General features: G+C 48.2%; 1 protein-coding gene across 1 annotated transcript in view; it reads left to right on the top strand.

Moving 5' to 3' along the window:
* The window catches only part of LOC142572793 (ras-related protein Rac1-like), a 50,995-nt gene extending 24,072 nt beyond the window's left edge, over positions 1–26,923 (top strand). Inside the window, exons 2-6 of the mRNA XM_075682151.1 lie at positions 14,792–14,968; positions 16,809–16,923; positions 18,810–18,927; positions 24,721–24,857; positions 26,648–26,923. Of these exons, the coding sequence (XP_075538266.1) occupies positions 14,850–14,968; positions 16,809–16,923; positions 18,810–18,927; positions 24,721–24,857; positions 26,648–26,725 (567 nt within the window). The 5' untranslated portion in view covers positions 14,792–14,849 and the 3' untranslated portion in view covers positions 26,726–26,923. The remainder of the gene's footprint in view (positions 1–14,791; positions 14,969–16,808; positions 16,924–18,809; positions 18,928–24,720; positions 24,858–26,647) is intronic.
* The last annotated feature ends 561 nt before the right edge of the window (positions 26,924–27,484 follow it).

Here is a 27,484-nt window from a genome sequence, read left to right as displayed (position 1 = left end):
GAGAGAGAATCAGAGGCAAGGAGGTTAGCCCGAAATACGCCCCGGTGGCTGCCGCAAGGTGGGCGAGGGAGTCTGGGAAGACAGGGGAAGTAGAAAACGCAGACAAGAAACGCACGCTCGCACACACGCAAGCTTTTTTATTGTGCAATCATACACGCTCACAGATTTCAGTATAGTGTACTCATTTCATGAATCTTTTGCAACTGTTTTCTTTTTATCTTTCCGCCTACAAGTCTCAGCGGGGTTCCTATAGCTCTTCTTTAAACGCTCTGTTTTCTAACCGACTTACAGCGTGTCGACTTACAGCTGTATTCTTGACGACTGAACAACATATGTGCAAAACAGTTCCTTCACAATAGCGAGCGGCGAACGCGTGTCCCTGTCCGCCATCTGGAGAAAGAAAAAAATATGTCGGTGAGAGAGCTGGCGGGATATACTTATTTATGGACTTTGGTTCGTGTTGACGGAATCTCCGTTTTCGCAGTGCTGACGCTGCGGTGCGGCTTTGTAGAGCACAGTGCAGTTATTACCAGCCGGTGTACAAGTACACCGTAATAGTATTGCACATTGACCGCATATATAGCCGCATAGAAAACGTCAATGTTTTTTTAGCACATAATTGCGACACTGTCTAAGTACAAGGAATGGCTCCAAAGGGCACTTCAACTGGAACATTTATTTATTACTAGTAAATGCACGCGCATATATATATATATATATATATATATATATATATATATATATATATATATATATATAGAGAGAGAGAGAGAGAGAGAGAGAGAGAGAGAGAGAGCTCTTTAACGGAGAGTAAATCTTTCAGCGCGCACAAGGGCGTAACCCGTACGAAGAAAGAACGGCACACGCACACAACGTTGCTTTTGACAACTTATAAGGCTATTCACTGTGATAATTACTATTATTATCCGCGTATACTCCTGCTTGAAGGTACTGCGTGTACTGGAAGACTGCGTATTACGCATTATCAGTACGCATTATCAGTGGCTGATAAACTCTAGCACAGCCTGCGTCTAGCACGTGGTTGCTAAAGCCCGCGCACCACCATGTTTTGCCTTGCCCTGTTGTGTCACGTGCGTCATGTCAACTTGCAAAAAATGCACGTTCCAATAATTAAATTGTGCAGAAGTGTACGCCATTTAGATGGAGAAAAGGTGGAATTGGGCTTGAAATTGGGAGTCCTAACCTACAAACTTAATAGATCACCTCCTGCACTTGCTTCCGTATACGCATCGAAGCTGGGCCAGATGTGCAGATCAGGAGTCAGAACCAGTAGCTATATATAGGCGCATACAACTGATGCCGGGGGCGGCGCTTTCAGCTGTCGCAAAAGGCCTTGGTGTGACGCATAAAGAAAACACCGGTGTATGTTTATGCTCGCCGGCATTTCACGTTCATTGGCAACGCCCAGTCGTGTGTTTCGATGCGCTCACGCAGTCAGCCAGCTACCGTATAGTTTCCCTTATTGTACACTCTAGCTCCCTTTCTGTTCCAAGCACTTCACTACCTCCTTGTCAAGAGAAACTGCCTAATCCGCTTCACAACACTACAGATCTGGCGAGGGAGCATCGAGAGAGAGAGAGAGGAAGAGATGACAACATTTATTAGCAGCAGCACCTATAGCCTACGTTATCCGTTGTATATATTAAGAGGTTCCATAGGGCTTCCTGCCGCGAAAGTGTAGCGCCTTTTTCCGCTTCTTTTTTTTTTCTTTTTCTTCAAAAGCCAGGTATATAACAGTGCGAAGGGCCATATTGAACGATCCGGGCCATAAAGTGCGCTCTCGCTGCGAAATTTTAGCAAGAACAGAGCAGCGGTAAACGTAACATATTCCTTCTTTTACGATTTTAAGGGGAAAAGCGCACGCTTCTACGTACAGTGTGCAAAAATAATAATAATAATAAAGGCGGCTGCAGTAATTGAGAAAATGTGGTATGCAGTAGCGCTGCGGCTTCTCGCAGTCCAGCGCGCCAAGTTCCGTCTGCTCGCGCGTGCCTGCGTGCGTTGCGAGCGGTAGGTGAAAGCAAACGCCGCGAGAGGATGCAGTGACGTTGGCGAGGGAGCCAGCGCTGCCTCGCTAACTATGCTATACACACGTGTCTGTCCATCACGCGTGCAAAACAAAAGGCGGAGAGGGCGAGGGGGGCCGTGCGACGTCTTTCGACGGGGCCGCGCCACGTCTCTCCGCGGACGTGCAGCGCGAAGGCTCCCTCGATCGCCGCAGTCTTTGGGACTCCGCACCGAGAAGCGTGAGAGACGTGAAATAAGAGGCAGCCTGCGCGCTCGGGAGTGTCACGTGTCCCGCGCTGGCTGAGAACGAGTCCTTCTTTTTATTCTACTTCGGGCTTCGTTTCCTTTGATTTATTTATCTACAGTCTCTCTCTCTCTCTCTCTCTCTCTCTCTCTCTCTGTCTGTCTTTGTCTCCAACGCCTTTCCCTGTCTGATCACGATGCGTCACTGCAGACTGGGAAGCTACGGGCTGCCTCCGAGAGTGATCGGCCATGGATCGGCGTTGGCATACGGGAGCGCTGCATGCATCGCCGGCAACCTCGGAGACGTTGCTCCAGCGCACATTTTCACGAAGACGGACGAATATGAAACCAAAATAAAATATAAAGATAGAAACATAGATCCGTACTCAAATTCTTTTCTGCGGTGGTCGTTCAGTGGTTCTGTTGTCTATTTATTTTCAGTGCAGTTGCCTTACAGCTTTATTTTCGCAATTTGAGCTCTTCAAACACGCGAAAAAGCAAATGCCCATGACCACCACAGAAAAATCTCAGCGAGACCGGAAGTTCAATGCAGAGCCAACACCAGACAACAGAATGCCTAATTAGCGCTCCGACTGTGACGTCATCTAAGCAGATTTGCGATTTCATTGCAAGCCATGCCTTCCAAAAAGAAAAAAAGGCATTAGCAAGAAAAAGAATACGTGAATTTAATGCGCCCGCACACTTCCGAGAAATGTATGGTATATCGACATATACGTGCGTGACTTCGCGGCACAGAGCTACATCAGAAGGTGCCGATGAAACGGGTGCACTCCTGCTACTGAGCGGACACTAGTAAACAGAAAGAACTGGATGGTCCGACAGGGATTTAGTTGCGTGCAGTAGCAGCGGATGTAAGCCGCACGGTCTACGTATACACATGCGTTCACACGATCGGTGACACGTCCTCATTCGGGTGCACTCCTGTTTTTGTCGTATTGTGGACCCATATATAGTAGCTCCTTAGTCTCGGGCAAGTCTCGGCTCCGGAACCCAGGAGGACTCCGCGAAACCCGTACCGTGCAAACCTCGCAGCCCCGGATTCCCACTGCGCTGTACGTCCTCCGCCGGATATAACGAATGTCCGCAAACTGCGAATTCCTTGCGGATTCCCTGTTTGCCGCCAGCGCGAACCTCTGTTCTCTCTCTCTCGCTCTCTCTTCCGGTTGCCGCTGTCTTCGCTCACAGAAACGATGGCTCCGGTCTTACTTAGAAACCGAACGGAAACAGCGGTTAGCAGCCAACGTGTACCGGATATCGCGCAAACAAAGAATATAAACAGATGCCCGATGCGAAGCGGAGCAGAAAAGAAAGCAAATGCGGAAAGCGTTAGCGATACCGGCCGACGTAACTCGCGGATGTCGCTCCAAGAGTATACGCGCCTGAGCAGATGCTATGCTCTGTTTCATCCGTGAAAGCACAACTCCTTTTCGTATTTTGCATAGATTACTTCAACGGGGTGGGAAGTGGCGGAGCGTCTGCTCCGGGGCTGCAGCCGGCGAGCACAGTGCGACACTCCGCTTCCTGATTTGCATACAACATTTATTTATTTATTTATTTATGTATTTATTTATTTATTTATTTATTTATTTATTTATTTAATTTAGCGCTCTGATGCAACACAGCGCTAGTGAGACACGCCATAGTAGAAAGCTCCGGTTTAATTATGACTATCTGCGGATCGTTAGCGTGGATATTTTGCATTCCGTCTCCATCAAATGCAGTCGTCGCGGTCAGGAATGGAACCCGTAACCACGTGCTCGGCATCCGACCAAGACATGTACATGTACAGCATACTCATTGTGTCTAATGACGTAGCATGCAAACATTTTACTCATTAGACTACTAAATAACGAAGTTCCCTAGTATCGTAGTATGAGAACTAAATACAAAATAAGTATATCGTTAGTTTCATAATACTTTCAAAGTACAAGACTTTGTGCAAAGAAAACAAAGTTCTGCATCGTCGAGCTGCGAAATTTGAATGTTAGATAGCCTGCCACTCTTCCGAAGATGCTGCCGACACAGAGACTAGCTCTACGGAAGCACTCGACGACACAACTGTGTGCTTCAGAAAAAAAGGCCGCTCAAAGGCAGGGGTACTTCGATATCGATGTCACACCTTGGTGCCCACTGTCTTATTCAAGGTGGGCTATTGCACCAATTCTTGCGCGTCTGCACTTTCGCCGTTCTCGAATGGCGAGTTGTGGAAAAGAAGTATGACTGTTTTGTGCCGCCCCTTGTTCTTTTTGGTTTTGTGCGAAGCAAATCAGCTGTAGAGCTATGCTTGCCACACGCGGTGATGCCGACCGTCGCACATGGCCATCGCAAAGATAAACGGTGGCGTGCCCCTTTCGCTGCGCTACGATTTCCGGATAATGGTTTCTCAAATGAGTCAAGTACGTTAACTAGGTTACACATAACGGAAGGGCCGGCCCTGTGTACTCTAGAGATGCACTGAATAAGAATGGTGATGTGAGCGAGTTGCATCCCTTGACGAGTTAACCAGGGGATGTAGCTGCAACCTGCCAGCTCCCCGTTGAAGTATCCTAAAATTATCTTGGGAAGTACTTCAACAGTATTCAACGGCTTCCTCCCCCGATCGAACGGGCCTTCTCTTCACCAACCTCTCCGCCTCCTTTTCCAATGAAAAGATGCAATGGGCATCGCGACAGTTGAGGTTGAAACGAGATACGACGTCTGTATATACATGTATACGTAGTGTAGGGGATGCCAGTGTCTGCGGCCCGAGGTGTGCCAACAGCGCCCAGAGACAGGCACCAAATCCGCGCAGCTCTCACCCTTTTTTGCATCTTGGCGCCTCCCGCATTTTCAGTGGCGGAACGGTACGCGCGTCAAGTGCCGGCAGCCTCGAGGCAACATTCTCGAAAGCACCTTGAAGCGCTCGCGACAAGCAGGCAGGACGCGTGCTCGGTTTTTTTTTTTTTTTAAGTTGCGCATAAGAAGGTCGGCTGAAACTCCGGTCGCAGCTGCTTAATGGCACGCGCTGTTGCAGAGTCGCTTAACGCTCGCTCATGCGAATGCCAGAAGTATGTTTTGAAGCTTCACCAACAGATAGCGCCGATGTACAGTATATACTCCATGGACATGTATATGGCCCAATATCGGAGAATGTCGGCCCATTAATTTAGAATACGTCGTTGGCCCATTATTGTTTCCGGCAGCTATACTTGGGTAGGTGTAATAGCAAGGTTGCATGTGATTGAGGGCACACACGCGAAGCGCCCGCACGGAGAAATTCTCGTGGCGTAAGCAGGCCGCGAAGCATGGGTTCCAACGCGCGCGAATCGCTGCCGCAGACGCGTATAAGTGCGCCCACTGTTCTGTTGCTCTTGCGTTTCTTGGTCGGCCCGCGCGTCACGCAAAAGCGTTCTTTTTTTTTTTTTTTCGCGTCCTCCTGCACGTATAGCGCCGAATCCGCGTGACGCCTGCGTGAGCTGCTGATGGTCGCGTACACTGCGCACGCTGTGACGCGCTCTATGCGCGTCCTCTCCGTGAGCGTTGCTCGTGGGCCGCGTGGCCCGGACGCTCCGCGCACGCTTAGCGGAGGAGAAGCGCAAGATACGCGTTTGCGGCTGGGCTGGCAGGTGCGCGGCAGTCGTGTGCTGCGTGACCCGAAACGCTTGTGGCTGTGGCGATGTGCGCGTTCGCCGAGGGGCTTCGTATGCCCTCTTTGTTCGACATCTTTCTTTTTGACCTCTGCACGACGCAGTGCCTTAATGGGGAGGGGGGGGGGGGGTGCGTTCAACTGACTGACTGACCTGCTTCGACACGAAAGCCGACGGCATTTGTAACGGAAAGTGTAGCTCTAAATAAGTAAACTTGCAAGCTAGGGTACGAATAACAGGCGCTAAGTATAAGCACTTCATTGCAGTTTTTTTTTTTTTTCAAATGAAAGGCTCATTTATGCACAGTCCTTTCGAGCAATTAATGGAACTTGCTAACCTGGGAGGGGCCGTGTGTGTCTGCTTCATTAATTATATACTCTGGTCACTTCAAAGGAGCGTGGATAAACGACCGATTTCAAGTGAAGAACTTCCAATCAATCAATCAATCAATCAATCAATCAATCAATCAATCAATCAATCAATCAATCCAATGGTGCGTTCATTTTCAATAACACGGGTGAAGCGACTGAAGTAAGGATAGTGCACGGCCGGGACAAGGGCATGTCCTTTGCCTAAGGAGCAAACCAGAATGCTCTGCGCCCCAGATCTCCATACATAGCAGTTGGGCAAATTGACGAATGTTCGTTTGACAAAAAAAAAGAACGATCACATACCGGGTGTTTCTGCGAGGACTTCGAGAGAGAGGGAGAGAGAGTGAACATTAATGAGCACCAGCAGTTCAGTCTGCTGGGCCTATAGGCGTCCCACGATGGAACGTCGAGGTCTTCCCTCTTCGCCGCTTCGTAGGCCTGCTGGGTCGCCCAGAGGTCGAGATGGGAGCTGCGCAGGGCGGCGTGCCATCTCGACGAGAGGGTCACGGGATTAAGGTCTTTGTATTGATGCTCCGGACAGGCCGCCATTGGAATCTGAACCTGGCAACGTTTAACGTTAGAACGCTATCTAGTGAGGCGAGTCTAGCAGTGTTATTGGAGGAATTAGAGGGTAGTAAATGGGATATAATAGGGCTCAGTGAGGTTAGGAGGACAAAAGAAGCATATACAGTGCTAAAAAGCGGGCATGTACTGTGTTACCGGGGCTTAGCGGAGAGGCGAGAACTAGGAGTCGGATTCCTGATTAATAAGGAAATAGCTGGTAACATACAGGAATTCTATAGCATTAACGAGAGGGTGGCAGGTCTTGTTGTGAAACTTAATAAGAGGTACAAATTGAAGGTGGTACAAGTCTATGCCCCTACATGCAGTCATGATGACCAGGAAGTCGAAAGCTTTTATGAAGACGTGGAATCGGCGATGGGTAAAGTCAAAACAAAATACACTATACTGATGGGCGACTTCAATGCCAGGGTAGGCAAGAAGCAGGCTGGAGACAAGTCAGTGGGGGAATATGGCATAGGCTCTAGGAATAGCAGAGGAGAATTATTAGTAGAGTTTGCAGAACAGAATAATATGCGGATAATGAACACCTTTTTCCGCAAGCGGGTTAGTCGAAAGTGGACGTGGAGGAGCCCGAATGGTGAGACTAGAAATGAAATCGACTTCATACTCTGCGCGAACCCTGGCATCATACAAGATGTAGACGTGCTCGGCAAGGTACGCTGCAGTGACCATAGAATGGTAAGAACTCGAATTAGCCTAGACTTGAGGAGGGAACGGAAGAAATTGGTACACAAGAAGCCAATCAATGAGTTAGCGGTAAGAGGGAAACTAGAGGAATTCCGGATCAAGCTACAGAACAGGTACTCGGCTTTAACTCTGGAAGAGGACCTTAGTGTTGCAGCAATGAACGACAATCTCATGGGCATCATTAAGGAGTGCGCAATAGAAGTCGGTGGTAACGCCGTTATACAGGAAACCAGTAAGCTATCGCAGGAGACGAAAGATCTGATTAAGAAACGCCAATGTATGAAAGCCTCTAACCCTACAGCTAGAATAGAACTGGCAGAACTCTCTAAGTTAATCAACAAGCGTAAGACAGCGGACATCAGAAACTATAATATGGATAGAATTGAACAGGCTCTCAGGAACGGAGGAAGCCTAAAAACAGTGAAGAAGAAACTAGGAATAGGCAAGAATCAGACGTGTGCGTTAAGAGACAAAGCCGGAAATATCGTTACTAATATGGATGAGATAGTTCAAGTGGCTGAGGAGTTCTATAGAGATTTATACAGTACCAGTGGTACCCACGACGATAGTGGAAGAGAGAATAGCCTAGAGGAATTCGAAATCCCACAGGTAACGCCAGAAGAAGTAAAGAAAGCCTTAGGAGCTATGCAAAGGGGGAAGGCAGCTGGGAAGGATCAGGTAACAGCAGATTTGTTGAAGGATGGTGGTCAGATTGTTCTAGAGAAACTGGCCACCCTGTATACGCAATGCCTCATAACCTCGAGCGTACCGGAATCTTGGAAGAACGCTAACATAATCCTAATCCATAAGAAAGGGGACGCCAAAGACTTGAAAAATTATAGACCGATCAGCTTACTGTCCGTTGCCTACAAAGTATTTACTAAGGTAATCGCAAATAGAATCAGGAACACCTTAGACTTCTGTCAACCAAAGGACCAGGCAGGATTCCGTAAAGGCTACTCAACAATAGACCATATTCACACTATCAATCAAGTGATAGAGAAATGTGCAGAATATAACCAACCGTTATATATAGCTTTCATTGATTACGAGAAAGCGTTTGATTCAGTCGAAACCTCAGCAGTCATGGAGGCATTACGGAATCAGGGTGGATGAGCCATATGTAAAGATACTGGAAGATATCTATAGCGGCTCCACAGCCACCGTAGTCCTCCACAAAGAAAGCAACAAAATCCCTATAAAGAAAGGCGTCAGACAGGGAGATACGATATCTCCAATGCTATTCACAGCATGTTTACAGGAGGTATTCAGAGGCCTGGAGTGGGAAGAATTGGGGATAAAAGTTGATGGAGAATACCTTAGCAACTTGCGATTCGCTGATGATATTGCCTTGCTTAGTAACTCAGGAGACCAATTGCAATGCATGCTCACTGACCTGGAGAGGCAAAGCAGAAGGGTGGGTCTGAAAATTAATCTGCAGAAAACTAAAGTAATGTTTAACAGGCTCGGAAGAGAACAGCAGTTTACGATAGGTAGCGAAGCACTGGAAGGGGTAAGGGACTACATCTACTTAGGGCAGGTAGTGACCACGGATCCGGATCATGAGACTGAAATAACCAGAAGAATAAGAATGGGCTGGGGTGCGTTTGGCAGGCATTCTCAAATCATGAACAGCAGGATGCCACTATCCCTCAAAAGGAAAGTGTATAACAGCTGTGTGTTACCAGTACTCACATATGGGGCAGAAACCTGGAGACTTACGAAAAGGGTTCTGCTGAAATTGAGGACGACGCAACGAGCTATGGAAAGAAGAATGATGGGTGTGACATTAAGGGATAAGAAAAGAGCAGATTGGGTGAGGCAACAAACGCGGGTAAACGACATCTTAGTTGAAATCAAGAAAAAGAAATGGGCATGGGCCGGACATGTAATGAGGAGGGAAGATAACCGATGGTCACTAAGGGTTACGGACTGGATTCCAAGGGAAGGGATGCGTAGCAGGGGGCGGCAGAAAGTTAGGTGGGCGGATGACATTAAGACGTTTGCAGGGACAACATGGCCACAATTAGTACATGACCGGGGTAGTTGGAGAAGTATGGGAGAGGCCTTTGCCCTGCAGTGGGCGTAACTAGGCTGATGATGATGATGATGATTGATGCTTGCCCTCCCATAGCATGTGGGGGAGTGTTGCCTATTCAGTTTTACAGACCTTGCACGTTTGGCTCAGGTAGATGTCGGGGTATATGTGATAGCATATGAGGGAGGGGTATGTATTCGTCTGTAACAGGCGAAGGGTGGTTGCCTGTGCCCTGTTTAACTTGCGGTGAGGGGTGGGGAAGGTTCTTCTTGCGAAGTAAAATGACTTTACAAGGTCATTCTTGTAAGGCGGTTGCGTCCGGCGGGTGCACCTGCACCGTCTCTGGCACGGTTGACTAGTCCTCGTGCTGTGGAGTGTGTAACCTCGTTGAGGTTGGTGAGGTGCGGGTGGACAACGCCGGCGTGTGCTGGGATCCAGACGAGGGTGATTTGATTTTCAGACGAATGCGGGGCTGGTCGTAAGATACGGAGTGATTGATGAGAAATACGACCTTTGGTGTAATTGTTGACTGCTGCGCGAGTATCGCTCAGTATGGTGTGACAGGCTGGGTCAAGAGTGGCCAGGGTGATGGCCACTTCCTCTGCCGTCTCGGCATTTTCGGTAATGATGCTGGCAGCATGTCGGAGCAAGCCGCCTGCTGTGGTAACCGCCGCAAAGCGCCGTCCATCTTGGTACTCAGCTGCGTCGACGAAGGTGACGCCCGCGGTGTTGGCGTAAGCTTTGATGAGGGAAGTAGCTCGTGCCTTCCTGCGTTCTTTGTTATAGTCTGGGTGCATGTTTTTCGGAATACGGTCGGCGTGTATCCATTGCTGAATGTCGCGTGGTATTGGGTGTTTGTATCCATGTTGACGGTGGTAGGTGATATTAAGCTAGTTTAGAATGCTGCGGCCCGTTTCCGTGAGGGTAAGCCGCTCTAGTTGAGATCGACGTTGGGCCTCGATTAACTCGTCTAGCGTGTTGTGGATACCTAATTGTAGTAGAAGTTCCGTGCTGGTGTGGTTGGGTAGTCCTAAGACCTGCTTATAGGCTCCTCTAATGATGATGTCCAGTTTAGTCTTTTCAGCTTTGTACCAGTTGAGAAAGGGCGCAACATAAGTAATGTGACAGACGATAAAAGATTGGACAAGGCGGATGAGGCTTTCTTTCTTCATACCCCCTCGCCGGTTGGTAACTCGTTTCAGCAGTCTGGATGTATTGGCGGTCTGTCGAAGGATCTTTGAGATAGCCGTAGAGTTAGCTCCGTTGGCTTCTATGGCCATACCAAGAACGCGGATGCAAGGGACCACGGGTATAGGTCTGCCATCCCTCAGCTTGAGCTCTATTTCGTCGTATTGACGTTTAGTCGTGGAGCCCCGCGGGGGGCGTCCACGGAGTGTGGGGCGGTATAGGAGAAGCTCCGACTTTTCAGGGGAACAGCGGAGTCCAGTGCCTTCAAGATAATTTTCTACGACGTCAATGGCGTCTTGTAGGGCAGTTTTGATTTGGCCGTCACTGCCCTTTGCAGCCCAGATTCTAATGTCGTCGGCGTATATGGTGTGTTCAATGCCGTCGAGTTTTTGTAGTTCTTGTGCTAATCCGAGCATAACCAGATTAAACAGTATTGGGGAAATGACAGAGCCTTGCGATGTGCCCGTGCTGCCGATGGAGAGTTCCTCCCATCGAATGTCTCCGACCGACAGGAAGGCCTTCCTATTGGATAGAAAGTCTCTTACGTAGTTGTAAGTGCGTTCTCCAAGGTTGAGCAAGGAGATGCGTTCGAGGATGGTGGAGTGCCTTATGTTATCGAAGGCGCGCTCGAGGTCGAGGCCCAAGATCGCCTTCGTGTGACGGGATTTGCCATCTAGGATTTGATGCTGAAGTTGGAGCATAGCGTCTTGGGTGGAAATATGCTGTGTAAAGCCAATTATCGAGTGGGGGTAAGCACATGTGTCTTCGATGTTAGTGTTTACACGGGTTAGGAGTGCGTGCTCCATGACCTTGCCTACACATGAAGTTAGCGATATGGGCCGGAGATTGGCCAGGCTAGATGGCTTACCGGGTTTGGGGATGAGAATTAATTTGGCCGTTTTCCATGTCGGGTAATGAATCCCTGGCGCCAGCAGTTGTGATGTAGTCGGTGAGTTGTTGCACCGAGGGGTCATCTAGATTTCTCAGTGTTTTATTCATAACACCATCTGGACCTGGCGCCGAACGGCTGTTCAGCTTATGCAGGGCAGCATGAATCTCTGCCACGCTGAAATCTTCATCAAGGGCAGGGTTGGAGGTCCCTGTGTATGGCCCATGAGGTTGAGTGGGCCCAGATGGGATGTACTTTTGACATAAGCTATTCTTACCGTGGTCCTGGCCATGCGTCTTGCTTTCTGTGAATAAAAGCTTGGTGAGGCGATCTTCTTGATATGAGTGGGTGGTGGTGCTATCAGTCAAATGTTTGAGGATTTTCCACGAGCGGGGGTGGTGGAGTTGCCCGTCTAGAGAGTGACAGAGCTCTGTCCATTGCTGTTGACTTAGAACGCGGCAGTGTGCTTCAATTTCCTTGTTGAGAAGTGCGACCTTCCGTCTGAGTCTTCTATTGAGCCGTTGTCCCTTCCATCTAGAGAGGATGGATGATTTGGCCTCGATAAGGTGGGCGAGTCTACTGTCCATGCGCTCAGTCGGGGCCTCTGTTGTGATAGTGCGGGTGGCCGATTTAGTATCAGACAGTAGATCGCATGACCATGATTCTATGTCGGTAATGGGAGTGTCCGTCGTTGCTGTTACACGGCGTTTACGGAACGCATCCCAGTCCGTCCAAGTAAAGTCCCTTGTTCTTCTCATAACGGCTGTTAGGTGTGGGAGAGTAATTTCGATGATAGAGTGATCACTCTCGAGGTCGTGTTGGGTGTTGCGCCAATGGGCGTTGTCTGCGTTTTTGGTGAAACTGAGGTCTGGCGTCGTGTCTCGTTCAGTAGAAGTGCCGAGGCCAGTGGGGAAGGCTGGGTAAGTAATGAGTGTAAGCCCGAGATCATGGGAGTCTTGCCATAAGTTACGACCTGCAGCAGAGCTGTGTCTGTAACCCCATCCTGTGTGCGGGAGATTGAAGTCACCTCCGATGATAAGGGGGCTGCTGCCTGCGATGTTAAGGGCCTTTTTGAAGAGGGTTAGAAATCGGCTATGGCGTTGAGATGGAGTATTGTAGATATTGAGGATAAATATTCCTTCCTTTCGTTTTCTGTGCGGGATGAGCTCAATGAAGAGGTGTTCGGTGCGCCGATCTTTGAGATCGTGTTCGATTGCGGTAATTCTTTTTCGAACGAGTGTGGAGACTCCGTGTGGAGCGTTGTTCGCAGGGAAAGAGTGATATCCTGGAAGGCTGACCGGAGTATTGTGCGCTTCCTGGAGCAAGATTACGTCGGGTAGACATGAAGTAGTACGGAGGTGTTGACGGAGAACGGGTTGTTTATGGAGGTAGCCTCGGCAGTTCCACTGCCACAATGTAGTGTCAGTGTTAGTGTGGGCCATGATGAAGGATAGGGGATGCCACAGGTGGCAGGGTGGCGGCGACGGTTCCTGTGGTGTCCATGGCTACGGTTTGAGCGGTGGAAGCGGTTTGTGTGAAAAGGGTTTGAATATTAGCTTCCATGGCGGTGACTCTGTGCATAAGGGCGATTAGAAAATTCTGTAAAGTTTCCACCGTGCTTTGGAGTGTTACGAGCATATCCTTCACTTCGGAGCGTACTTGGCCCTGAGCTCCTTCTTGGAGGGCTCGCTTTTTTGGGGCTGGTCTTGAGAGTTCTTCGGGTTGGCTGTTGGTAGCGGGTTCTGGGGTGTTAGGTGTGGGTTGGGTTTTGGGTTTTTTGAGGCTGTGAACCTCCTGGGTAAGCTTTTGGATTAAATCACGCATAACTGCGTTTTCTTTCTTAAGGTGTTCGATGTCTGTGCTGTCGGTGTTGGGTTTAGGCAGTAGGGGGGATATTACATGACCTTCTCTCGAGACGCCCGTCAGGGCCTCTGCGAAGCTCACCTTTTCTGAGGTATATCTGGCTCCTGGAGTCGACGTGGATCTTGATCTGGACCGACCTCGGTCCGACCTCGGTCTGGAGAGGGAGGGGGACCGGGACCGGGGCTTGGTCTCCATGGACAGGAAATCTTCTGATTGAAGGGCTGAATGCTGTGCTACTCGGCGTTCTCCGAGGCGTCTTCGTATAACGTACGGCGTTTTGTATCTGGCAGTACAAGCTTTGTCCGCTGTGGGGTGGGGTCCACCACACAACGTGCACTTGGGTGTACACTGATGATCTTGATCTAGGTTGCGAGCTCCGCAGCCCCGGCAGATCTTGTTATCAGGGAACGGGCAAACGTCCATGCGGTGCCAGAGACCGCCGCAGTGGTAACAGATATCGATCTGCTTGCGGTACAGGGAGCATGGGATTAGTTTTGCGCCATACCGAACCATGTATGGTACGTCAGGTCCGTCGAAGGCAATGACGATGGTCGTGGTGGAACCGATTCGCTCTGCGGCCAGGGCTAGAGGATTACGATAATTTATGATGCTAGCATCGATTAGTCTGGCGTCATCGGTGAGAGGGATGCCTCTGACGACTCCTTTGGTGGCATTATCTGGGGCGGCTTCGTACGCGCTGACCTCGTGGGTTACCCCGTTGACTTGGATGGACTTGGTTCTTACGTGCCGGTCCGTATTTTGCGGGCTCGGCGTGCTGATCATCATGATCGTTTTGCTGGTTGTTCGAGCATATTGTGTCGTTTTGACTGTCTTCTGAGCTAAGTTGCGCTGCTTGAAGAATAGCTGTAGTCACTGTAGGGCTGCCGACCTTGGAAATATTGACTTCGAGCAATTTTTTTTAGGTTGGCTGTGGCAGATGGCACATTTCTAGTCCTTGAGCTGGTGTACTCAAAGATGCGGATATTGCTTGCACGAGAAATTGAAATGCATAATCGACTAATAAAAGAAACAACTAATTAAGCTGATTGATTGATTGATTGATTGATTGATTGATTGATTGATTGATTGATTGATTGATTGATTGATTGATTGATTGATTGATTGATTGATTGATTGATTGATCCTCATTATCACCTCCCTGCCTTTTTATCGCGGTATATATATTTGCGCCAGCTTTGCCATCGCTGGTCTTCAACAGCACCTCTCTGTCTGCATGCTCCATGTTCTGCAGCTAGGGCAAGCTGCAAGCCCACCGGCTGTGAGGAGCAGGAGCACGAGGGGCAGCCGCCATGGCGCAGAGCCGGCCCATCAAGATGGTGGTGGTGGGCGACGGCATGGTGGGCAAGACCTGCCTGCTGGTCGCATTCACCACCGGAGCCTTTCCAGGCAACGACTACGAACCTACCGTGTGAGCAGCCTCCCATGCCACTCGATAAAATACGCGCAAGGTTTAAACGCACCTTGTGTGTTTTCATGGAGCCCACCTTTTTTTGGGGTCTTTCTCCTCCTCCGATCCCATTCCCTGCAGAGTAGGCAAATGTGCGAACCAGCCTCGGAGGCCTTGTGGCAACCTGCTGTGTAGGTGTGTCGAATGGAGAAACTTCCGAATATAATCGTTCAACGATTATCCGAAAAACGCGGGGTTAGAATATCTAGACAGATACCGAATAATTTGCCTCTAGAGGAAAAATAATCAAAAAGAGTAAATGCGGCGAAAATAGTAAGCAGTAGAGTTTTTCTTCGGCACACGCAATGATATTTGGTAGTCCATGCTGGGCAACGTGTAAATGAGCGAGATTCGAAATTTTTTCGCAGGTTTTCCTACATAATTAAATAAAGCTAAAGCTTTCTTTTTGTTTGTTTGTTTGTTCCTGTGTCCTTCATATATGGAATACGGGGTCAGGAAGCTAATCAAATGCACTAGAGCGCATTTTGTTCCTAGTCCTTGAGTCCTTGACAAACAAACAAATGAACAAACAGACGTCCATGTGATTTGTTCGAAAATCGCCGAACAAGAAAAGCCTCAACTTCTCCTGTAAGGGAGAAGATAAGTTCCCTTGTCGAAACGTCGGCGCCAGCTTGAAACTGTTGATCACTTCGAGTGTCAACCTGTCTTGGAAACCTTTGTCTCGTTTGGAGTGCTAGTTAGCATTTAATGGGCGCTTGAAGCTGCCAGTGAAACGTACAGGGTGTTTCACTTAACTTGAGACGAGCTTTTAAAATATGCTAATGCTACGCAGCTGGACAGAACCAAAGTAATGTTGCTTGCCGTCGCTTACAGATACTCAGATTATTTTTGCAGTCAGTCTAATTAGATAATTAGTCCTAATTAATTCATCGACTTCTCAATTATTATATTTAGATGAAAAGTATCAATGAGAAAATTGTAGAGCAACGTTAGAAACTGCCGCTGCAGTTTTCTGTTGCTCAATACGTGCTACATAAAAGTGTTTCCAGGCGTGAAAGAAGCCCGCGAATGCACGCAAAGTGCCTCGAGCTGCCAGTTGCGCGGAAACTGCTCGGGCCGAACGCTATATCACGGTCGCTGGCTGCTCACGCTGCCGTCTGCCATTAGTTCCCAGCACGCTCTGTGTACGCTGCCTTTTACGTCATAACACAATGTGGCCAGTAGCTGAGGAGCAGGCAGGGTAGGTGGTTCGAGGGATTTAACAAAATTTATTAAGAATCTGCGCAACTCTCAAGCCTGATTTTTTGAGGCCGTGACGGACATGTGCAGGGGAATGTACTTGGCGAGTTTCATGGACATTCGTGGAGGTCGAAAAATTGCAGGAGTTGCCCTTTAACACAAGATTCCGAAATTTTATTGATGCAAGTGGTCTTTTAAATTAAAGCGCCAACTGATTTATTGTAGTTACTCCTTTTCCATTCCTCCATTTTCAAGTGTCTGTAATGCGGTTGTCTGTCTGTTTTGTTGTCAAAGTCAGAGCCATAGTTCATGCAATACACATCTATCTATCTATCTATCTATCTATCTATCTATCTATCTATCTATCTATCTATCTATCTATCTATCTATCTATCTATCTATCTATCTATCTATCTATCTATCTATCTATCTATCTATCTATCTGCATGTCTACCTGCCTGCGTGTCTGTCGGGTGATGGCCATTTATAGGTGTTGCTAACCTCGCTTGTGCTTCGGCCGGAGGCGGATAAGTATCGGTGTGTGTGTGCTGCAACACGCGGTGACCTTTCACGCTCACCCTGGCACGTGACCGGCTCGCAGATTCGACAACTACGCGGGGAACCTACTTGTGGACGGTATCACTGCCAACCTGACGCTGTGGGACACCGCGGGTCAGGAGGACTACGAGAAGCTGAGGCCGCTTTCCTACCCTGGGGTCAGTGATTTATTTATTTATTTATTTATTTATTTATTTATTTATTTATTTATTTTAATTGATAGACCTTTGTCTTTTGTTATATGGAAGGGAAGTAAGTGAAGCTTTAGTTCAAGCCGAACTCCTATTCCCAAATTTAAATACACATGAAGGAAGAAATTCTCGCACTAGCTAAGTAGCCTTGAAATCATATTAAACTAAGTTCGAACATTTAAAAAAACACGGTGAAAGTGAGAGCGAAGCTTCAATAAAGGCCGTCTATTTAGGAAAATCGACCGCCTGAATCGTGAACATTAATTCGGTCGTCAATCGAATCGTCAACTTTGCCAAAAGCTACGTGATTGTGTGCTACTAAAATGGACGGTGAAAATCTGCGAATTGCGTACCTCTTCGGGCGCGGTAAGCTGACAATGTAAGCTGACATGTAATGAGGAGGGAAGATAACCGATGCTCATTAAGGGTTACGGACTGGATCCCAAGGGAAGGGAAGCGTAGCAGGGGGCGGCAGAAAGTCAGGTGGGCGGATAAGATTAAGAAGTTTGCAGGGACGGCATGGCCACAATTAGTACATGGCCGGGGTTGTTGGAGAAGTATGGGAGAGGCCTTTGCCCTGCAGTGGGCGTAACCAGGCTGATGATGATGATGATGATGATGATGATGATGATGATGATGATGATGAAGCTGACAATAGCGACGCGGTTCTGGAACATAATACGGGTTCGTGAGTCCGTACGCAAATCACCCAAGTGTAGCAACACCTTCACCACGTATGCTATAAGTGAGTGTCATGTTAGTTTTATCCAATTAAAGCGCTCTGTGTGTTCGATTATCTTTGGAAAATGGCGACATATGTTTTTCTTCTGAGTTGACAAGTTTATGTATTTAGTTATTGAAATTTTGCTTCGGTTTTCCGATAATGTGAGAATCTAAATCAAGTTTCCCGCTCCTACTAACGATGCAAAACGAATTTCACTTAAATCGCATCAGCGGTTGCCGATTGTGCGAGCAGTCCCGTGTTTGGCATCTATTTATTTTTGTGAAGAAAATCACAGTTATTACCTAATATTTCCTCCCAAAGCTCAAGTGGAACGCGAACACACACCGCGAGGTTTACATTAGTCAAACTTCAATGCAACGACCACAGATGTAACGAATTATTGGATACAACGAAGTAAACACAATACTTCGTTATGTAAGCACCTAATTTACGGCTCATGGAACTCGCCCACTTCTACTTCACGCACGCCTGGAAAAATCTCTCCATTTAACGCGGTGTGCCAAACTTACATAGCCCCTAATCGATAACACTCGCCTGTGAACCATTATAATAACGCCAGATGGGTAATATTGCGAAATGTCAAGAACGTTTACCCGAACGAATTCGCAGATTAGTGTGGTTTAACCGGTACCAAAGCAATACACAAGGGCCACGAGAAAAGTACCGGGTGTGTAGTGGAGGACTCTCGGTAAGTTGTGAACAACCGAGCTTCTTCAACGCGCGCCGCAACCTCGCAACACGAGCTTTGTTTTTTTTTTTTTTTTTTGCTTTCCGCACTCATATTGGAGCATAGCAGCAGAACGGCATATAGTCACTGAGACACCGCAGTCACGCTATCGCTCAAAAAAAAAAAAAAAGAAGCGTACTGCAAGAATAGTGCACAGCGGTCGCATTTGTTCGTTTTGTTCACGCGAGTTATTGCCGGGCCTAATTTCTTTCACTTTGAGAACGCCACGGATCGTTTAAAAAAGGGGGTTGCGTTGTAAGAGGAAACAGCTGCTTTGCAGAGCCAGAGCGCGCGCGCGCGCGCAGGGCCGTAAACGGCAATCGGTGCCTGCAGCGGCGAGAGACCTCGTCATCCGTCTTCTTCTTTTCCGCCTCGCTGCAGTCGGACGTGTTCCTGCTGTGCTTCAGCATCAGCAGCGAAGCATCGTATAACAACATCTTGACAAAGTGGCAACCCGAGCTCAAGCACCACTGCCCCATGACGCCGTACGTCTTAGTAGGTAAGCCGACTGTCGGGTCATTTTCCTTCTTCTTCTCCCACCATATGTTGCGGAATGTGTATAGTGGCTCAGCACTTCTCAACCGCGCGGTTGACAAACGCAAGTTATACGCTGAACGCGCACCCATCTGTCATTTATGCTGAGAAACGTGTACCACGTGTATCGCGTGTTTGTTTCATTGCGATATAGATAGATAGATAGATAGATAGATAGATAGATAGATAGATAGATAGATAGATAGATAGATAGATAGATAGATAGATAGATAGATAGATAGATAGATAGATAGATAGATAGATAGATAGATAGATAGATAGATAGATAGATAGATAGATAGATAGATAGATAGATAGATAGATAGATAGATAGATAGATAGATAGATAGATAGATAGATAGATAGATAGATAGATAGATAGATAGATAGATAGATAGATAGATAGATAGATAGATAGATAGATAGATAGATAGATAGATAGATAGATAGATAGATAGATAGATAGATAGATAGATAGATAGATAGATAGATAGATAGATAGATAGATAGATAGATAGATAGATAGATAGATAGATAGATAGATAGATAGATAGATAGATAGATAGATAGATAGATAGATAGATAGATAGATAGATAGAACAACTTTATTGAAGAATAAAACGCTCAATGGTTGGAGCCCCTAGACAAGGGCCCCACTGGCTTCCGCACGCCGTTTCGCTTGTCGGATAGCATTTAAACGGACACCCCCTGGCGAATTCTCGCCGTCGCCGTCGGCGTTTGTGTGGAGGGTCCACATTGGTTCGTCGATATGCGGAATAGATGCTATATAACTGAAAAAACAGAAGTTACTCTGATCAGGTTTTATGGCCTTGAATGATTCATTCGCCAGAATTTTGGCAACTGCGCGCCGAGCGCGTAGAGCGGTCGTGAGACATTTCATTCGTACGCACCATCATGCCTTTCATCCTAAACCATTAAAAAGTTTAGTCGCCAGCGCGTTAGTTCCTTCTGCCCATCAGAAGTTGCCTTGCGAGCTGCATCGAGCCGCATCGCACCCGCATGCAACACCGTCCGATGAGTCCGAGCGCAAAGCTAAACCTTTTTTTTTTTTTGTCGCTGTCAATGCTTCGCGCTTCGAGAGAAAGTGTCAGCTTTAAATGCGCTGGCATTACGAGTGTCAAAAGTGGAAAATAGTGTATTTTAATTGTATGGGAAGCCGGTAACGAAAAGAAAGGAAACCGCACACAACGAGAAGAAAACAAACCGATGGGGCCCGAGTTTTATTAGTCATATCATAAGAAACCAGCAAACAATGATACCCAAGGACAAAATAGGGCAAATTTTCCCCATGCTGTCCGTAGTCCTTCTTGATGAAGAAGACATTGCAAATAAGTCCAAAGACGACGCTCCTGGACTTCGCGAGCTAACTAATCTTGAGGGTTGCTGCAGTTTTTGTAAATATACTGTAAATATATTCGTGCTTCTCTTATCCCCGTAACATTTTTGGTGGAGGTTGCGCGATCTTCAGGATGCAAGACGTATTTACGCAGCGGACGCTCCTTAGCTGCACCTGCAATGCCAGCTCAACGCGAGAACGATTCGGGCACGTCGCCACCCGCGCCTGCCGTCATCCTGGCACAACCGCGCGACCCAGGAACCTTTATTCCAGGACCCAGGACCCAGGAACCTTTTTTCGGCACCGACAACACCGATGTTTAAGGTTGGCTTCGATTGTTGCGAACGGGTGAGCACAAGCAACCACCGGGACCAGACCATGCATCACGCTAGTTTACCTGATATTTTACCTCGCGGGAAAGCCACGCGTCTGGTTTGAGATACACTATAGAGGGAAATCATCAGCTGGAATGTGTGTAAACAAATGCTCAAGGATTTGTTTGGCAAGCCTGTTGGACGCCAGCGCGCCGCCCAAAAAGTCATCGCTTTGCATGTCTAGACGTTCACCGAGTCCTATCCTCACGTACATCCAGGACGTACCCGCTCTGTGCTGCAAGATGGATTCGAAGATGTCCGGAGATGATACGATCTCGCGTGATTAAGGGCATAGCAGATTGTCTTTCAGCGCCTTATATTTACGAATGTGTCCACTGTGCAAGCCATCATCACCGAATGCCGCCGCTTTGAGGAAGCCAAGAGCCGGATCATTGTCTACCCATTTCCCTGCCTTCCTGACAAAGCTGCTACATCCACCTGCCAAGAAGAACTCCGCAGTCCGCCCACGCCTAATCGTTCTGATGACCTCGTACACCGCCGTGAAATAAAAGCTTCAGCTCCAATCACGACCCCAGCCCTTGGCTCCGACAATTGTCGTGCGACCGTCTCACTAATCGAGACCGTAGTGCGCAAGGAATTGGCCAACGTTGGATTTACCAAACACTGCTCCATTAATCGGAATGGCTACACTCCACTCACTGCTGTCGCAGCAACCGAAGCCATCCGAAGCCAAATCCGGCCAAACTGCGCATTCCGGCCGACATGTCTGCATGCTTCACTTGTGACCGTGCTGGCCATACTTCGCGTCACTGCCACTCTTTGTGGAATTCCACCTTTTGGCCCTACTTTCCGTCCCACCGCCCGCCTCATGTTGGTTCCCCACCGCAAACGCAACCGGTCGCTCCTGGTGACGCTCCTCTGCCGACCCGATCCAGTCACTCCTCGCCACGTCGCTGCTTCTCCCGCTCGCCCCGATCTCGTCGAACACCGTCCCCCAGCTCTTTCCGGCGCACACTTCCGGAAAACTAACGGGTGCAGCACCTGGAGGTGACGCTGCTACCCGATGCCAAAATCCTCTTCTGACCCTGCCCACACATCGAAACCTCATCAAAGGGAAACCTAGATGGCACTGCATGCACTAGTAACGGCCAGCTCTGACTGACGCTGGAGCGCACGCATCTGTGGTGAATGCTAAGCTTCGCACTCGTCTAGAGAAAGTCCACACTCCTGCCCCGTCGCCTGTGGTCTGAGCTGTCGCCGACAGTGGAACACCGGCCGTGGTTGGCATGTGTCCAGCTCGCGTGAGAATCGCCGAACATCATAATTCTGCTTTATTCGAAGTCCTAGAACACTGTCCGTACGACCTAATACGGGGACTTGACTTTCTATCGGCACATCCCGCCTTGGTAGACTGTTCTGCTGTTGTGCAACTCGCACTACATGTTGCTATTGGTTCTCCCGGTAGCGTTCCAATCCGGCTATGTTTGACAGAGCATATTCGCCTCCCTCACCTTGCGTATTACCTACATAGGTGTTTCGCCCACTTCACCTATACCAAACGGCGACTACATCGTGTCCCCCAATACGAATGTCCTGCTCTCGCATAGCGTCGCATTTCCTCACACCATCGTTACCATTATGCACAGCACGTCCTGTCTTCCGCTTGTGAACTTTGGACTCTGTGTGCAAGCTCTCCCTCGCGGCATATCGCTCGCCCCAATCACGCCCAACTCGAGAAATTTCGGCTCCTCGTGTACAGCTCTTGCTTCGCCTCCTGTCCCTTCAGATTTGCATGCTTTAGTGAAGATGAGATAGATAGATAGATAGATAGATAGATAGATAGATAGATAGATAGATAGATAGATAGATAGATAGATAGATAGATAGATAGATAGATAGATAGATAGATAGATAGATAGATAGATAGATAGATAGATAGATAGATAGATAGATAGATAGATAGATAGATAGATAGATAGATAGATAGATAGATAGATAGATAGATAGATAGATAGATAGATAGATAGATAGATAGATAGATAGATAGATAGATAGATAGATAGATAGATAGATAGATAGATGATGGGTGGGTGGGTGGGTGGGTGGCCTGCTGTGTGGCCTGCTCCAGACCACCGTAACTTGCACTTCGCTCCTCGAATGGGCAGGATGTGTGTCGAGTGAGCTCCTGAAGAACCCTTTGCGATGTGGTTAAACTCGGTTAAAATAATGGATTCCGGACCTCAAAGAGGTGCGACGTAATGCTAATGCATTTCTGTTGTATTTATCGCCAAATGGCCACCAATTTATTTTTATTTTTATTTCTTCCTTTGTTTGGGTTGATTAGTTTTTTATTTCGATAGCAATTGTACGGACCCTCGAGGCAAAAATGTTATCTCGGCACGGCCGCCGCCGTTGTCGTGCTGTCCCACTCTACCGCGCATGAGCGGTTCGTGCGCGGAGCGTTAATAGAGGGCTTCCAGAGAAGCGGAGCGCGTTTGGCTGGAACAGCGTCGAAGTGCAGTCGACGCGCCGTCAACGCTATACGCTCAATCGCCTCGGTGGCGGAACCACTGGCCAACGTTCCACCGGGGTCCTGGTTCTACTTTCTGCTGCTGACACGAGCGTTGTGCGCTGGTATAAACTAAGAACACTAGCGTTCGTGCTTAGATGTTGTGTTTATGCACTGTTCGAAGCAACGCAGAACGGACAGTACCCATCAAGGTAACGTTATCTAAGATTTCACTTGGTACTGGATGCCGACGGTTTCTTTCCCGTCGGTCCCGTCTCTTGCACCATAGGAATGCGATACTTACTAAACCTTCCCATCGCTGTCAATAATATTCGCCCTTAGAACGATACTGCTAATTATTATTATTATTATTTTGATCGCGTGTGAATAAAAACGCTGTTGCTCCTCTTCGTGTGGATTTCTGGAAGCCGAAGTTACCTTCAGAATCAACCGGAATGTCCATACCCACACTCGCGGACAACTTTCTGTGGCAGTGAAGATAGAGCTACAGGTGGGGAGCTTCAGAGCGTGTGTTAACGCACCAAGCAAAGTTTGGCAGCGTTTTGGGTTTCTTGGAGCAGATTCTGAAACGGGCGTCGCTTTCACTTGCATGCGACGGTTTCGCATTTTCTAGGACGCCGAAGAAAAAGAAGAAAAGAAGTCAAATTTGCCACGCGGTAGCGTGTAGTGTCTTATTTAGCTGCCGCAAATAAGGTGTTTATGTTCTCTCTTTGCCAGTCTAAAGTAACGCGAATAACAATGCGAGAGCGAGAGCGCTACTTAAAAAGTAGCGCTCTCGCTCGGGCGCGATTTGCCTCCCCGTATAGCTTTCCATTTATATTGCCACAGAAAGTTGTCAGCTAGATACAATAAATACCACCGATTAACCTTCTGTATGATGGTGCGATGACGACCGACGTGGTGGGCTGTCGTACCTGCTTTTATTTGGGAAGAGCGGATCGACAGCTCCGGCGTCCAGCCCAGCCGAGAACGAACGCCTTCTTTTCAGCTCGTGGCCCGCGAGCCAATGAGCTGCCGAGATGTGTGGTGGTAACTATGCGTTATGATGATAGATGGCGTTGATGACGCTACACTTTCATTTATTCATGTTAGGGCACCTTTTGAGAGCTCGAAATTGAAGTAGAGCAGTATAATGATATCATGTTTGGTTGGCTGAGAAATACTAAGACTGCTCATTTTCGAGACAGTTGCCCTTAAAACGTGAAGTGTACATTGGTAGTCCCGTTAATACCGTTCCGAACTGCTGCCGGAGGCTTCTGGGGAACTGCTGCAGTGCAAATTTTACCCTCTGGCAAATATGGAATCGAGAGGCTTTGCAGCAGATGACTTGTGCTGGGCGGCTTTGATACCTTTGTAAGTACTCGAGCAGTGGACATTGTCTAGCTTTGGTGGGCACTTGCAGCGGAAGTGCCAGTAAAGGGAGTGCTGTACATTGGAGTGCCCCCCGGTAACTGTGCACCACAGGGTTCTGTTCTTTAATGCCTCCGATAAGCGGATAGCTATACTTGACGTTAGCGCTTCGTCTCGATCCTACAGCTACCAAGGCTGACCTGCGCCAAGAGGAGTCAGCCGAGGACCTCGTGAGCAAAGCATCGGGCAAGAAGCTGGCCTCCAAGATCAAAGCCTACAGCTACGTCGAGTGCTCAGCCAAGACGGGAGAGCGTGTCAAGGAGGTCCGTACTCGTATATTTACGGTGCTCATTTGCGTAAGCAAATTGTACTTAGCGTGCCTGCTGATTTTTGAGGCATCTTGTCTGAAGCATCTTGTGTGTCATGTCTGTCTCCGAGATGTCTAATCGCGCATAGTTTTACTTGCGATATACACTGTTCTTGACATTCATGTTGGATTATGTCATCTTGTCTGAAGCGTTTTGTATGACATGTCTAACCATGCTAGAAAGAAGGGTATAGGTGTGGGTGAGGAGGAGGCAAAAAGAGGGCAAAGGTGTGCCCAAAATCTTGGAGACAGGGAACGTCATTAGCGCAGTGCATGATAGATAGCGCCACAATACTGAGCCGCAGAAAAAAAAAACGCGCTTAATATATGCGCCTTGTTACCGCGAGGTAGCCAACGTGCACCGGTGAAGCGGAAGCTTTGATGCATAAGAGTAAGTACACGTCAGTTGCACCGTCATCACCGAAGACCTAGCTGGACTTGACGCGCGACTTTTGTTAGGCACTATCCGATTACGAGAGCCATAAAGGAGGCGGTACACATTTAGCGTGTCGTTTTCGCTGATCACAGTGTAGGCACTTTGGGCCGAAGCTTTCTATTGTGACATTTGCGCAAGAATATGCCGCCCAGCGAGCGGTGAGCGCAAACTGGGAGGGACGCGGTGCACCTTCGCCGCAACACGTACACCTCCAATCGCTTACCGCGAAGCAAGGCTTCCCGAGATCTGAAAATGTCGGGAGTCCGCCTGCTCCACATTACTGGGCATATCTGCGGTATATAGAGATCAAAAGTGCGAATATTCGTCAGCTTGAGTTCAGCAAAGGTCGAGCGTAACACTCAGACAAGCAATGACGCATGGATTGTCGTTTGGGTAGTAGTTTCAGACAGAGAGCAGCTTTTTATTGAAAAGTCAGGTTTCTGCTGCCGGCGCGCGTACGACCGCCGACATGCTGCTTAGTTAGCACAGGGAGGGGGAAGGGGATTTTAACAAATCTAGAGGATGGTGAAAAAAAAAGAAAAGGTGTCACAAATGTCAAATGAAAACGTCAGAACGCCCTCTGGTCGGTGCAATTAAAGTTTTTTTCTAGGTGCGCTTTAGTTTACTCTGATAAGCCCATTCAGCTTGGAATCAAGGCGACGAGGTACTGCAGCAAACGAACTATTTCCGCTGTACGTCAGCTGATGTGACGAGCGTATCTCAATCTGGTGTGTTATGGGCTAGGGGTAACAACCCTTGCCGTTGCTGCAGGCTGTGGGGATGCATTGATCATGAAGCACGATTGGCTCGCCCGCTGCTGGCTTGAGTCCTTTTCTGCTGTGCTGCGTGCGTTGTCTTGTTTGCCTGTTTCGATCGATCTGCGGCTTCTAAACGAAGCCGCATCGAACGACGCGCTGTAGATGCTATGGCTTATCAAACGCTGCTTAAAGGCAAGGCCGACACTCTCCGTCGACCTTGTGTTTTGAGTACTTGACTTGAGGTTTACACGCAGACCCACAGCGCATAGTCTACGATAGACGCCGTATTCCGGTCTATATTCCACCATCGACCAGCTGGGGTTCCCCCTACCACCAGAGCACGGTACGCGAGCGGTCTTGCTTTCCTAAATGCGGCAGTCGCGGTGGGAAATCGAACCCACGATATCGTGCTCATTAGCAGAACGCCGTAACCATAGAGCAACTCAAGCAGGCGGTTACATTTTGAATGTAGCTAGCTGATTGTCACTTCATACATGCGCAACGAAACAACTTCCTATACACTGACGTGTCATTTGCGTTTCATCTTCGCAGGTCTTCGAAGAGGCGGCCCGGGCAGTACTCCAGCCCAAATCTTCAAAAAAGAAGAAATTATCTTGTAGGTTTTTATAGGCATGTCTGCCGGAAACATAAGCGATGTGTTGTTAACACTTATTTAGCACGCTGTACATGAAAAAAGCCTCTGCATTTTTTTTTTTTGTAAATAGGCACACATATCAGCGTCAGTGCATCATTCCTCGATAACTTGGGACAATTTACTTAGTGGCATTGTCGTACACGAAAGTTACAATAAAAGCAAAGCGAATCGTCTGAGCTGTCTTGATGGTGTTTACTTTTTCAATGATTCTTCTTCGCCATACCATCCTCCGCCTTCGGCCTCGTGGTTCTGCTGTACCCTCCTCTTCTGCTTTCCTCCTCGCGCTCTCTTCGCTACCATGCCTTCTTTCATCTGCCGCTGCGTTCCGCGTTCGCTTTCATCCTTCGCTGTGCTCGTTCGCTCGGTTCCACGAGGGACAACGCCGACGCTCTTCGCAGGTACAGGCGCCAAAGAACTGCATTCTAAAATACGGTCAGTTATGCTATTCTTCGAGCACTGCCACAACTCGGAAATCTGAAACAAGTACATGAGGTCTAAAAATTAACCTTTGCGCAAATAGAAAAAAGAAAAAGACGAAACTAAAGGCGTCCTCGATAAACAGCACCGGTGCGCATCCGCGGTCCTCGATAAACACGGCGCATCCTGTCGGAGCAGCTTTTTTGTTGCTCCGAGGTGCACCAGAAAAATTGGTGGAGCGCCGCTGTGCAATTCCAGCTGGCCTTGCGTGTCGTACGCGTTGCAGACGGCACGGAAAGACTGGTGAGGAATATAAG

The sequence above is a fragment of the Dermacentor variabilis genome, chromosome 2, assembly GCF_050947875.1.
Source record: "Dermacentor variabilis isolate Ectoservices chromosome 2, ASM5094787v1, whole genome shotgun sequence".
Taxonomy (NCBI): Eukaryota; Metazoa; Arthropoda; class Arachnida; order Ixodida; family Ixodidae; genus Dermacentor; species Dermacentor variabilis.
This window is presented reverse-complemented; position numbering and strand designations above follow the sequence as displayed.